This window comes from Nomascus leucogenys, chromosome 9, assembly GCF_006542625.1.
Source record: "Nomascus leucogenys isolate Asia chromosome 9, Asia_NLE_v1, whole genome shotgun sequence".
Lineage (NCBI taxonomy): Eukaryota > Metazoa > Chordata > Mammalia > Primates > Hylobatidae > Nomascus > Nomascus leucogenys.
This window is the reverse complement of record NC_044389.1, coordinates 15,894,662-15,907,335: the sequence shown is the minus strand read 5'-3', so window position 1 is coordinate 15,907,335 and position 12,674 is coordinate 15,894,662. Positions and strand designations below refer to the sequence as shown.

Below are 12,674 nucleotides of genomic sequence, written 5' to 3'. Positions count from 1 at the left end.
TAACAGCTCTGGCATCCACTATAATGGAGCCTAAAATATATGCCTTCTTTCCATTTCTGTATTGTCTTGGTTTATCTTTGTAATAAAACAGACCATTAGAAAGTTATGCTCTCGGACCAAATCATCTTGGCTCTTCTTAACATTGCCATCAGCGTACACTGAGGGCATTCAAAGGAACACTCTCTGTGAGGCTAAATATTGTATCTACTGTGGGGATATTGTTAGAGCCCTGTTCACACAATCTGGAATTCTCCATCTTGGAAAAACCCACAAATTTTGCTCAGGAGTCCAGTAGTAGGAGAAGCTGTTTTGCAAATAACTGCTTTGATTGTTATCTCATGTACAAATAGAAATCATGTCAGTAATGGTGCTCTGGTTGCAAGGAACCAAATTGTGGCTCATTTCCAACGACTGAAACAACCCTTATGGAGCTATTTGGGGGCTGATCCTGATCCTTGGCTTTGACTTATTTTCCTGCCTTTATTTCCCTTTATCCTCATGTCTTCATTTATCCCATTCATCTTACATGTGAGTTTATTCATCTCACATATAAACTGCTTCTAAATCTTTTCTTAAGGATGTGACGTTATCCATATCTATATATGTATACACACAGATATTTACTGTTGAATTATTGGTTCCACAGAGTGTAATAGTTAGTATGCTTCCTGACGCACCAAGTATTTTGCAGGACTTTGTCTTGTTGGTCCAATTCATTTATAAGTTCCTTGAAGATAACAACTAGGTGTTATATTCATTCAAGTCTTGAGAGTCCCCAGCACTAATCTATGTTGTTTGCTTTCTTGTTGATTGGGGCATATCCACAATGTGAGGAGATAAATGATTCCTAGGTTAAACATGCCCTTGTACAAATCATCCTTTTTCATACCAGTGTCAAAAAATCAGGGGCTAGGTTGGCTATGAGGTTTGTCAATACACGAATTCCTATGTTCTTTACTTTGCAACTTCATGAAAGAGTCACCCTACCGCACTAGCTGATCACCATGTTGAGCACAACTCTTAAGGGAAGTATCAGAAAGCTAACCCAGGAGAGGCAGAGACCTCCTTTTCCTCCTCTATCTTAACATGTGTACATGATTTGGCTTTGAAGCAATGGAATGTGATTGATTCCATAAGCCACTTGCAAAAATAGTCCCATTACCTGTTAGTGCTCACCTTAATCAGATCATATAAATTATATGTGGCTATATATGGAAACTTAAGAAACAAAAAAGCCTACCAGGACTGCGGTGACAAAATTCCTGAGTCCCCAGATATGATGAACTTATCATTAGTTCGTAATTAATTGATATTTCAGCAAAAAGCTTTTTGAAACATGGTTAAGAGGAAGAATAAAAGCTGGCCAAACTTTGTCCTTTGGTTTGACAAATTCTGAGAATGTAGCTATAATTCTATGCAAAAGCAGCAGAGTAAATTACATTATATATCCTGGTGATTATGTTTCTTCACAGTGCTGTTTAACATTTACATACAGTACTGTAAACCTCAAAGATGTCTCTCACTTACGTAATTACCTCACAGTTCTATAAATGAAAAAACTGACATTTAATAAGTGACACTAGCATATCTTTATATAAAGTAGTGTTACATTTAACATCCCTAGGGACTAGGTATACCATGTATACCATGCGGATGGATGTTCTGGATAAATGAAACTTAACTTTGGAAACATTGCTCTTTGAAAGAATTTTAAAAATTTTTGATAAAGACTCTCTAATACAAATCGCACCATTCCATGACTTTAAACAGAGGATTTGATAAGCCTGTTCCCAATGACTTGTCATGATTGCAGATGCTCACTGTTGGACCCTGGGTTACAGAGTGGTTCCTTTAGCGGTTCCTGAAGTCTAGGCCTCTGACTTCCTGTACTGAGTGACTCTGGATTGAGCTGTTCAAGAAGCAGAGGACCAGCCTGTTTTGTTTTCTGTCTCCCTCTTCTGCTGACAGCTATCGTGTTCATTTCCCAACTGCTGCTCTACTCGTTCACTTTACACCTAAACATGTGAACGTCGGGCAGGACCGAGGAGGCCCTGCTTCCCTGGAGATTAAGGATGTTAGCTGAATGACAGCCACTAACCTCCACCCCACCTCTGCTTTACTTCCAATTTTACTTCCCTTTACTCCCATTCCCAATTTATGAAGTTCCAAAAATCTGGCCCCCAAGACAATGAAAGCTTATTTTGTACAATTTAATTTTCAGTCTATATGCACTCAAGTTTTGAACCCCTTACTCTAAGAATTTTGCACAACCCAAATCCATTAATGCAGGTTAACATATTACAAAAGGTTACATGAATGTAGGAATGATAGTATGGGATGGAGTTGATCAGGGAAGACTTCCTGAAGGAGGCGCCTTTTAGAATGGTTTCTCAATGCATTGATGGATATTTTAGGTAAGGTATAATGCTATATGTCTTGTTGCTAGGACCATGAACTCTTCAAATATTGGCTCTGCTGCTTATTTGCTGTGTGACATTTGGAAAGTTACTTAACTTTTCTACCTCAGTTTCCTCATTGGTAAAATGAGGATTATAATAAGTTCTGCTTCATCGAGTTGTTGTGAAGATTAAATGAGTTCATGCATGTAAAACTCTTTTTTTTTTTTTTTTTGAGTTGGAGTCTCACCATGTCACCCAGTCTGGAGTGCAATGGAGTGGTCTTGGCTCACTGCAACCTCCGCTTCCCAGATTCAAGCAATTCTCCTGCCTCAGCCTCCCAAGTAGCTGGGATTACAAGCGAATGCCACCACGCCGAACTAGTTTTTTGTATTTTTGGTAGAGAGGGGATTTCACCATGTTGGCCAGGCTGGTCTCAAACTCCTGACCTCAGGTAATCCACCCGCCTTGGCCTCCCAAAGTGCTGGAATTAAGGTGTGAGCCACCGTGCCCAGCCTGCATGTAAAGCTTTTAGGATAGTGCCTGAGAGTACAATGTGAGGGTTTCCCAATAGTGGTAGTAGAAGTAACAAGTCATAAGCAAGATACCTACAGCAAACAGGCAATGCTTACCAAAGAACTAGGATGTAATAAGAGCCGAAGTTGACATGGGAAAGGACAGTTAAAGAAAAACTTCTCCATCTTTTTCATTATATGGCTTATATTTAAAAAATAACATTTACATGTCACACCAGTATCAACAAAGCGGGTTGCTCGCAGTCAGAGACAACTGCCCCCAGTTTCTGGCTGTCGCAGGCCAACCTGGGCTGGAGGAGAAGTAGACACACGGATAATCTATTCCCAGCATACGCTGATTAGGGAGATCTGGTTTGGTGAAGATTTTCGAAGAGAAGTCTAGGGAATTTGGAAGAGGTGATTGTCCAAAGGAACAGTGTGACCAAAAGAGATAGTTGTAGTAACTGTATATAATAAAACAGACCAAGAGGGAGAAGTATGGAGACGGTGTAGGTCCAGATTCTGGGGAACTATTGGGCGTGACGTAGATGAGAGATGAAATGAATGAAAACTGGGGTTTGGTGGAAATATAAAAGAAGTAGATAGGAAGTTAAACCCCTCCGCCTCCTGCTTTCCTCCTGAGAGTCCAGATCTGGCAAAAGGAGGTTAGGGGGAGGTCCTTTGTTGCTCCATTGGAGAAACATGGAAAGGGGCCAGCATAGCTCAGTTATCCGAGGAAGTGTTGATAGATAGGACTTTGTATTATGGAACAGCAGCAGCACAATTAGAAAGCACATTGGAATCACCCCCAGTTATCTCTGGGCAGGGAAGAACTTATGGTTATAAATCTATTGAGTATTGCAACAATCGACTAGGGCGTTTTAGTGGCTCTTAGTTCTCTTGTACAGTAGTGTTTTTAGTGCTTGTTTAATCATTGTTAATGTGAAATCTTTTTTTTGGACTTTGTAGCAGTTTATTATAGAGGTTGCAGATAATCATCAGTGTTTTTTATGAAAACAGTAAAGGATTAATGCAATTGTGTGTCTGTCCTTCCCAGAGCAGGTTCTCATTAAGATATGTTAAGTTGATTTTGATTTGTTTGGGTTTTAATTTTTCTCTCCCGTCTTCAGAACAAACTTCTATAAATGTCATCATTGTTAAAAAAAGAGATGGAAATTCATCTTTAGGGATTTTTTTTTTCTTTTTGCCAGAAAGAAAAATAGAAGGAATAATAGCTAGACTTAATTTGTAATGATTCTGAAGCATCTTCAAAAATCATTTTCTTTCCTTTTCTATTTTTTTTGAGACAGAGTCTCACTCTGTCACTCAGGCTGGAGTGCAGTGGTGCGATCTCGGCTCACTGCAACCTCTGCCTTCCGGGTTCAAGCGATTCTCCTGTCTCAGCCTCCCGAGTAGCTGGAATTACAGGCACGTGCCACTATGTCCGGCTAATTTTTGTATTTTTAGTAGAGATGGAATTTCACCATGTTGGCCAGACTGGTCTCGAATTCCTGACCTCAAGTCGTCTGCCCGCCTCGGCCTCCCAAAATGCTGGGATTACAGGCGTGAGCCACCATGCCTGGCCTTTTTTTTCTTTTTTGAGATAGGATTTTGCTCTGTTGCCCAGGCTGAGTGCAGTGGCATGGTCATGGCTTACTGCAATCTTTACCTCCTGGGCTCAAGTGATCCTCCAGCCTCAGCCTCCTGAGTAGCTTGAACCATATGCATGTGCCACCATGCCTGGCTAACTTTTTATTTTATTTTTTTTGTAGAGATAGGATCTTACTATGTTGCCCAGGTTGGTCTTGAATTCCTGGATGCCAGTGATCCTCCTACCTCAGCCTCCCAAACTGTTGGGATTACAGGCATGTGGGCCACCTTGCCCAGCCTCACTTTTTTTTTTTTTTCCTACGTTATACTTTGTTCCAAGAGCATTCTAACAGGAAACACTGAGAAAGAGAGAAAAAAAAAAAGTGATTCTACAAGTTAAAACCTGCTTCAGCACATCCTTCTCTGACCCCTGGGAAGCCTCCCCAAGAAATGGAATGGTATAAACTACTCCCGTTTTCCTTGTGCATATGGCATTATAATAATGGATTCACACTTCTGTCTCCTCTCATTGGAGTGTGAGTTTCATGAAGGCAGGGATTGTATTTCAATAATCTGTTTTCCCTCAAGTTTCTAACACAAGACCTGACACACCAAAATTAACCATCAGAAATAAGAAATTAGTTCATGTCTACTTAAAACTACCAGTCCATATTGTAGAATGTTTTCTTTAAAAATCTCTTTCTTAATCACTGGCCAGGCTCCAGGGCTCATACCCATAGTCCCAGCACTTTGGGACACCAAGGCAGGAGGATACCTTGAGTCCAGGAGTTCGAAACCAGGCTGGGCAACATAGTGAGACCTTGTCTCTACAAAAAAGAAAAAAAATTAGCCGGCATGGTGCTGAGTTCTGGTGGTCCTAGCTACTCAAGAGGCTGAGATGGGAGAATTGCTTGAGCCCAGGAGGTCAAGGATCTATGACGTCAATTTTAAAAAGCCTCTGCAATAAGGAAAGTAAAATAACAGCTCACTTGCTGGACTATTAAAAGGCAAATGGGAGGGGGCCACAAAAAGGTTTTGATAGGCTAAATGTGGGCTTGACAAAGAGCTACACATTTTTCTTCTAATTGTTGGCCAGATTCACTTTTTTTTTTTTTTTTTTTTTTTTTTTTGAGACAGAGTCTTGCTCTGTGGCCCAGGCTGGAGTGCAGTGGTGCCATCTTGGCTCATTGTAACCTCTGCCTCCTGGGTTCCAGAGATTCTCCTGCCTCAGCCTCCTAAATAGTTGGAATTGCAGGCACCCCCCACCATGCCCAGCTAATTTTTTTGTATTTTTAGTAGAGATGAGGTTTCACTATGTTAGCCAGGCTGGTCTTGAACTCCTGACCTTGTGATCCGCCCGCCTTGGCCTCCCAAAGTGCTGGGATTACAGGCGTGAGCCACCATGCCCGGCCTAGATTCACTCTTTTTATGAAAAAGTACAAGTTTCTAATAATTAACTTTCTGGGTTGTGGGAAGTTGTGCTTCATAACAATATGGGACTTGTATTCCTTTTCACTCTCATCTATAATATCAATATAAATAGTTTCTCTGATAAGTAACTAGGTTTCTGAGATAAGCCCTTCCTTTTATTATAGCTGATAACACAAGATTATATGAGGTGATATTGCTAACCACTAGTGAGAGGTTTTGCTATATAATGTGGAACTTACACTGCTTTGGTCTTCTTCCTGGAACTGCCTAGATGCCACTCTAAATTGTTTATTGACAGCATTAATACCTGGAGAATTTGCTTAAAAGAAGTAGATTATTTTTCTCCCCTTCCTTCTTCTACCCACACCCCCAGAACTCTGTTTTTCTTAAAAAATAAAAAATCTTCAAAATTGTCAACATTGCTCAATTGTTGAGAACAAGGAAACAAGCCAGCCATCACATTTACCCTATTTTTTTATTCATAGAGCTGCGTAAAAACTATGTTATCCAAAGCACCGTGAAGCTGCACACTCACCAATTTCAAGATAATATAAAATATCACATAATCAATTATGGAAAATAATGAAATGGAATGTTGGCACAGAAAACCTCCTCGGAGAGTATTAAAACAAAGAATCAATTGCTCGAGTTGGGGGGTTGGGTGTTAAAATTACCATCAGTCAAATCTTTACCAAGGGCTAGCTGTGGGTGCAGACCTGCAGGGCACGTGTGAGAGGGGTCAGATGCAAGTTGCTGAGGTAGTCACTGCCCTCAGATTGTCATTAATTCTACAAACAATGAAAAAGTTGTTTGCTTATGTTGTGGGCTAGGTGCACAAGATATAGAGAAAACTGCAGAAGTAAAAGTAATTCAGTCATTTGTTCCTTCATTTAGCAAGCATTTATTAAGTGGCTTTTTTTTGTGCCAGGCACCAGGGAAGACACTTGGGAACTGTAGCTTCAGAATCTGTCCCTGCCCTCAGGGAAGGCAGAAAAATAAGCAAACAATCATAATACTTTGCAAAAGCAGAGAGATTATAGGAGATGCCCTGTTAGACACAAAGGAAGACAGAATAATGTGAACAGCACAGAATATAAAACAAAAATGAAGTACTAATTACAGAAAACAGGCTCAGTTTCACCTATTCCTGCAATTTTTAGAGAAGCAGAGGAACAGAGGATATGTAGATTTTTAAGTGTGTCCTCAGCATCCTAAAAGAAAAGAAATCTAGGAAAAATCAGACTGTTTTTTGTTTGTTTTGAGACAGAATCTTGTTCTGTCACCCAGGCTGAAGTGCAGTGGCATGATCTCAGCTCACTGCAACCTCTGCCCTCTGGGTTCAGGCAATTCTCCTGTCTCAGCCTCCCGAGTAACTGGGATTACAGGCGCCTGCCACCAGACCTGGCTAGTTTTTTAAGAGACGGGGTTTCACCATGTTGGCCAGACTGGTCTCGAACTCCTGGCCTCAAGGGATCTGCCTGCCTCGGCCTCCCAAAGTGCTGGGATTACAGGCATGAGACATGGCACCCGGCCTCAGATTGTTGTCTTACAATTTTAGTATGCCTTGATTGTGGCAAGGTCTTGTTACCATAACTATTTCTGTCAAGTTACATATGAAGGACAGGAACCATCAAATGCAAATGAAGAGGAAGACCCCTTGATGAGATGGCTCTAGAAGACATACTTGTGTGTGTGTGTGTGTGTGTGTGTGTGTGTGTGTGTGTGTGTGTGTGTCTTGCTCTGTCATCGAACCTGGAATGCAGTGGCACAGTCATGCCTTACTTCAGCCTCAATCCCCTGGGCTCAAGCAGTCCTCCCACCTCAGCCTCCAGAGTAGCAGGTGTGTGCCACCACACTTGGCTAATTTTTACATTTTTTTGTAATCTCCCTAAGTTGCCCAGTCTGGTCTTGAACTCCTGCACTCAAGTGATCCTCCCACCTCGGCCTCCCAAAGTGTTGGGATTATGGCTGTGAGCCACCACACCTGGCTGACATAATTCTCTTAATTTTCACTCACCTTTTCTCCTTTTGTTCATGGCCAGCAGATAGTCTCAGTTCTTCCATTTTTCCGCCTGCAAAATGGGAATAATAAATTTTCTTGTCGTATAAATAGGTTAAGCTGGAATCCTTTTTAGGTGTCCATAAATAGACTTTGGGGATTCTGTAGTCCCCCACCCACTTGGAAATTTGATGCAACATTAACCTGTATGGTAATTGTTTCTAGGGAGCCAATTTCAAAGTAACGTATTTTGGGCTTCCCTGAAATAAGTGCTAAATAAATAACTAATACTTCACATCACAGAAGAACAACAAAACCAAATTACCATCATAGACTAATAAATCTGAAATAAGATGCTGATAGTGTATGAAAATATAATAAAACCCAGAGAGAGCAAAGTGCACCTGGCTTTGAAATCACTCCTTAGCACCTGAGAGGATCAGTTCCTGGAATCTGCTGTGCGTGCAATGACATGCATATTGCTAGGACGTTAGGCCGCAGCTCCTTGGGTCAGCTGTTGGCAGGGAACATTTGGGCAGATCTGCATAAGCTGCTGCCCACCACCTGGATTGTAAAACCACATGCCATTCTGGAGGCTTTCCTTCAAAGAAAAATGTGAACTCTCACTGTCAACTAAACCACTAAATACTGTTTGGGTGAACATTCTCCTGCACCAGAATCATTTTCAAAAAGGCAGTGACTGCGTTTATCTTGTCCACCCTTATATGCTAGGGCCTGGCACTTATAACCACCAAAGAATTGGCTCTCAACAATATCTATTTACTTAATGAATGTAACTGTTTTGGTCGAACATACTTACTGGTTTGAAACATTTCTGATGGAGATGTGCTCAGGGATGCCTTTTCCTGATCACAGAGCTTGATTATAGCTTCGATTTCTGTAAGTAATTTCTTTTTCTCTTCTAAACAGCACTTACATGATCCTCCAGTTGGGAGCCTTCTGTTAGTTGTTATTTCTGCGTTTGTGTGTTGCTTTACACTTCACAAAGGGCTTTCCCATCCATTATCTCATTGCATCTTCACAAGACTTGCCCCATATATTTTTAGCTGAGAAAATATAAGGCTGGAGAATTAAGCAGCTTGGCCAAGCTCTCATAGCTAGAAAGTGTGGAACTGTGCCTCAAATCCTTGTTTTTCTCCACGTTTGGTGCTTTCTTGAGCTCACTGTGTTCCTGAACTTGTGGAAATAAAGTTAGCCAGAAACTCTTATCACTACTAATATATCAGTGACAGCTATTCAGAGTCTTATGGAATGGCCACATAAAAATGAATTTGATAAAGTAAATGTGTTTGTTTTATAAAATTCTAGAGCCTCTTGATATAATTTGGAGACAGCCTAGATTGTGAGAGGGAGAATGAGAATTCTTATTTTGAGATGGAATCTTTCTCTGTCACCCAGGCTGGAGTGCAGTGGCGTGATCTCTGCTCACTGCAATCTCTGCCTCCCGGATTCAAGTGATTCTCCTGCCTCAGCCTCCCGAGTAGCTGGGATTACAGGTGTGCACAACGACACCCAGCTAATTTTTGTATTTTTAGTAGAGACAGGGTTTCACCATGTTGGCCAGGCTGACCTCAAACTCCTGACCTCAAGGCATCTGCCCGCCTCAGCCTCCTAAAGTGCTAGGATTACAGGCATGAGCCATTGTGCCTAGCCAATAAGTCTTTAGACGTACCCCCGAACCTCTCTGACACCCCTGTTTTCTCATCTGAAAAAATGGGTACCAGTTCTGCTAACTTCAAAGGCATGTTTTGGTTGTCAAATCTAAAATACACAAAAACTCTTAAAAATATTACGCAACATATAAATGTCAGTTGCTTTTTCAATAATGTGTAGTGTATGTCTAAACATGGCCATCGCATTTGGGTATACCAAGGTTTTTGTCCAGTAAACATCACAAAACAAAAAGTAAACTGATACAAATAGCTATAGAAATGGATAAATATGCTGTCCATATTTAAATATGAGGACTGGACATGAGACAGATGTGCATTTGTCATGGAAGAATGCAGTTCCCTGGAGGGGAAGGTGGAACGTGCATAAGATCCCTGTTATAATGTAGCACTTTTCATTGTAATCCTCATAGCAACCTTGTCAGGAAGATGCTTACTGTTCTTGGGCCCGTTTTTCAGATCAGAAAACTGAAGTTTAGAGAGTTTGTGGCAAAATTGTCCAAATTATAAAAGAAATTCCAGTTAGCACCGACATCGTGCTTGGTGAGTGTTCTCTTCAGTCCAGCACAATTGGACTTTCAGTTAACACTGGTTACAAAACGGGCTGTGTGTCTTTGTCTTCAAAAGTCATATGGGCTGTAATGCTAATTTTCTTTTATATGAATTCTTTTGGCTTGGCAGTTTGCTAATATCTATGTACTATTTCAGCTTCACTTTAATGTACTGTATTCACTTTTAGATACATAAGCATAGGCAATCTGGGGTCATTCTAATGGGGCCTACTCAGGACAACCTGAGGCACCTGGACCTAACTCTAATAGCTCTATTAATGTTAGGTAGACCAATTTAATGGAGTGCATTCCCCTAGCAGTTCATTGATTATAAATACTTAGCTGAAGTACCTACGTGTGTCCTAAAAAAACTATTTGTCCGAATGAAAATCCTGATTTTCAGGAGCGGTGATATGAATTCTGGGCACCTGCGCTTCAGTGACCGTGGGTGGAGACTTTCTTGTTTATATGTAGTCCTCTTATGTTGAAAATTACACAAAAACAAAAAAGTAGTGAATAACAGTGTCATTTTTTGTTTTTTTGTTTGTTTCTATTTCTTTTACAGGTTGATGACCAAATGAAGCTGCTTCAGAACTGCTGGAGTGAGCTCTTAATCCTCGACCACATTTACCGACAAGTGGTACATGGAAAGGAAGGATCCATCTTCCTGGTTACTGGGCAACAAGTGAGTGTAGAGACCAAAAAAAAAAAAAAAAAAAGCGTCGTTTTATTAAGCATGTTCAGAATGGCCGGAATTTAACTAGGTCAGAAGCACTCTTGTGCTTTGAAAGGGAGAGATTGGCTGCCAATAATTTAGAAAAGATGACTTGGTGCACTCTGTTCCTGCTCTTATGATTATAGTTAAACTTGTAAAAGCAAACATAATCATGAACATTCTGCTGCTTCCAGTCTGCTGGGACAGAAAGTCCTGCTTACAAGGGTCCAAAGAACTGGTAAATCAAACGTAATGATTAGTACCCGGGTTTTCTTTTTCCTCGAGCTTCTGCTTTAACCCAAGACACTTGTTTGTCAGCTATTTTAAAACCTTATAACTTGTGGAGTCCTTACTATTTTGGAACAATATTGGTGAACGAGATGGATTTGGATGTCATGAATAATTGAAATAGTTGGTATAAAGGCAAATGAGAAGGGAGGTGAATTTCAATTTTCAAGATCCAGTCATTCAAATGAAAGATACAAAAAAATTACTGTTAGGTCCTATACCTTTCTGAACAGACATTTGTTCGATCAACAAATATTTATTGAGCATCCTACTCTGTGCTAGCTACTTTTTGGGGGCTTTGGTGTATATTAGTGCACGGAACTTAATGTTGTAGCAGGGAGAAGCTGACATTAAACAATAATCCTAAGAAACAAGCCTGTAATATGTTAAAGGTCAAAGTGCTATTGAATAAAAGAAAAAAAAAGGAAAGAATGAAAAGAAAATTAACACTCATCCACAGACGTGTGTTGCAGTGTGACCCATAAGTTGCACTGTGAAATAGGAATGGTTGGTTTGGCTTTATTGAAAATGTAACATTTGAGCAAAGTCTTAAAGGAGGAGAGACAGCTTTGTGAATGTCTTTGGAGAGAGTCTGCTTAATAGACCTAACTGCAACTTTACAGGAATTTAGGCAAGTCTCTCCAGTTTCTTAACCCGCCATTCTACAACTGATACGCTATTTAAATAAATGTGTGGGACACAGTGATTCCTTCAATCCTTTGGGTCATACCTATTCAGGGCACCAGTGCATTGTTCAGCAATGGTGACTTCAGTACTCAGGCACCATGATCTTTTACGTCCAGCCATAAATGTTTATGTGCTGTGAAACCACAGCAGTGCTATTTGGAAATGAAGGGCTGTCTCCACATCATTTGCTGTATTATTAATAAATCAAAATTTCCCAATCAAATTAAAAGCGAGCACCATTTCAGAGTTTTTCCAAATTGGGTCAATTCAAGCATCTCCATCACTATCTGGTCCTTGCTATCTGCACCTCTCAGGAGAAAAGCGTTGTAGAGGAGAAAATAAAGTCTCAATGGGTTTGACTTCCTGGGCTTTCAAATTTTTGTTTGGCATTTTCATTCTGGGACCCAAGTCTTTGGAGAAAATATACCCATTTTCAGAGTGTAATCATTGGGTGTGCCTCCCACCTTCACCCAACTAGGAGCTGCATTGGAAGTACAAGACTGGGCCCACAAATTAATTTGATTTCATTTCCTTCTGAGTTTCAGAAATGAAATGGGTTTGTGCCGTTCTTTTTCTCAAAGCACTTCCATTCTTGCTCTTTAGAAATATTTCTTATTTCACATTTCATTTTGCCTTAAGTGCTGCCCGTGGGTGAGGGTAATTACTGTTTAAAAAGTAGAGAAAAGTGCATTTCTTGCTGTCTGATTTTCAAAACCAAGAACAATCAAGGAATGGATGGTATTATAGTTTTTCGGATCAATTACTGGTGCTTTGTGTTTTGTCATCAGAACTGAATGAGGAACTCCGTGGT

The 12,674-nt window shown here is 40.5% G+C and overlaps 1 protein-coding gene across 3 annotated transcripts in view; it reads left to right on the top strand.

Moving 5' to 3' along the window:
- NR5A2 (nuclear receptor subfamily 5 group A member 2) overlaps window positions 1-12,674 on the top strand; it is a 157,382-nt gene that overhangs the window by 73,293 nt on the left and 71,415 nt on the right. For all 3 annotated transcript variants that reach the window (XM_003264519.4, XM_030818416.1, XM_030818418.1), the window contains one exon: window positions 10,739-10,858. In XM_003264519.4, coding sequence (XP_003264567.2) covers window positions 10,739-10,858 — 120 coding nt within the window. The remainder of the gene's footprint in view (window positions 1-10,738; window positions 10,859-12,674) is intronic.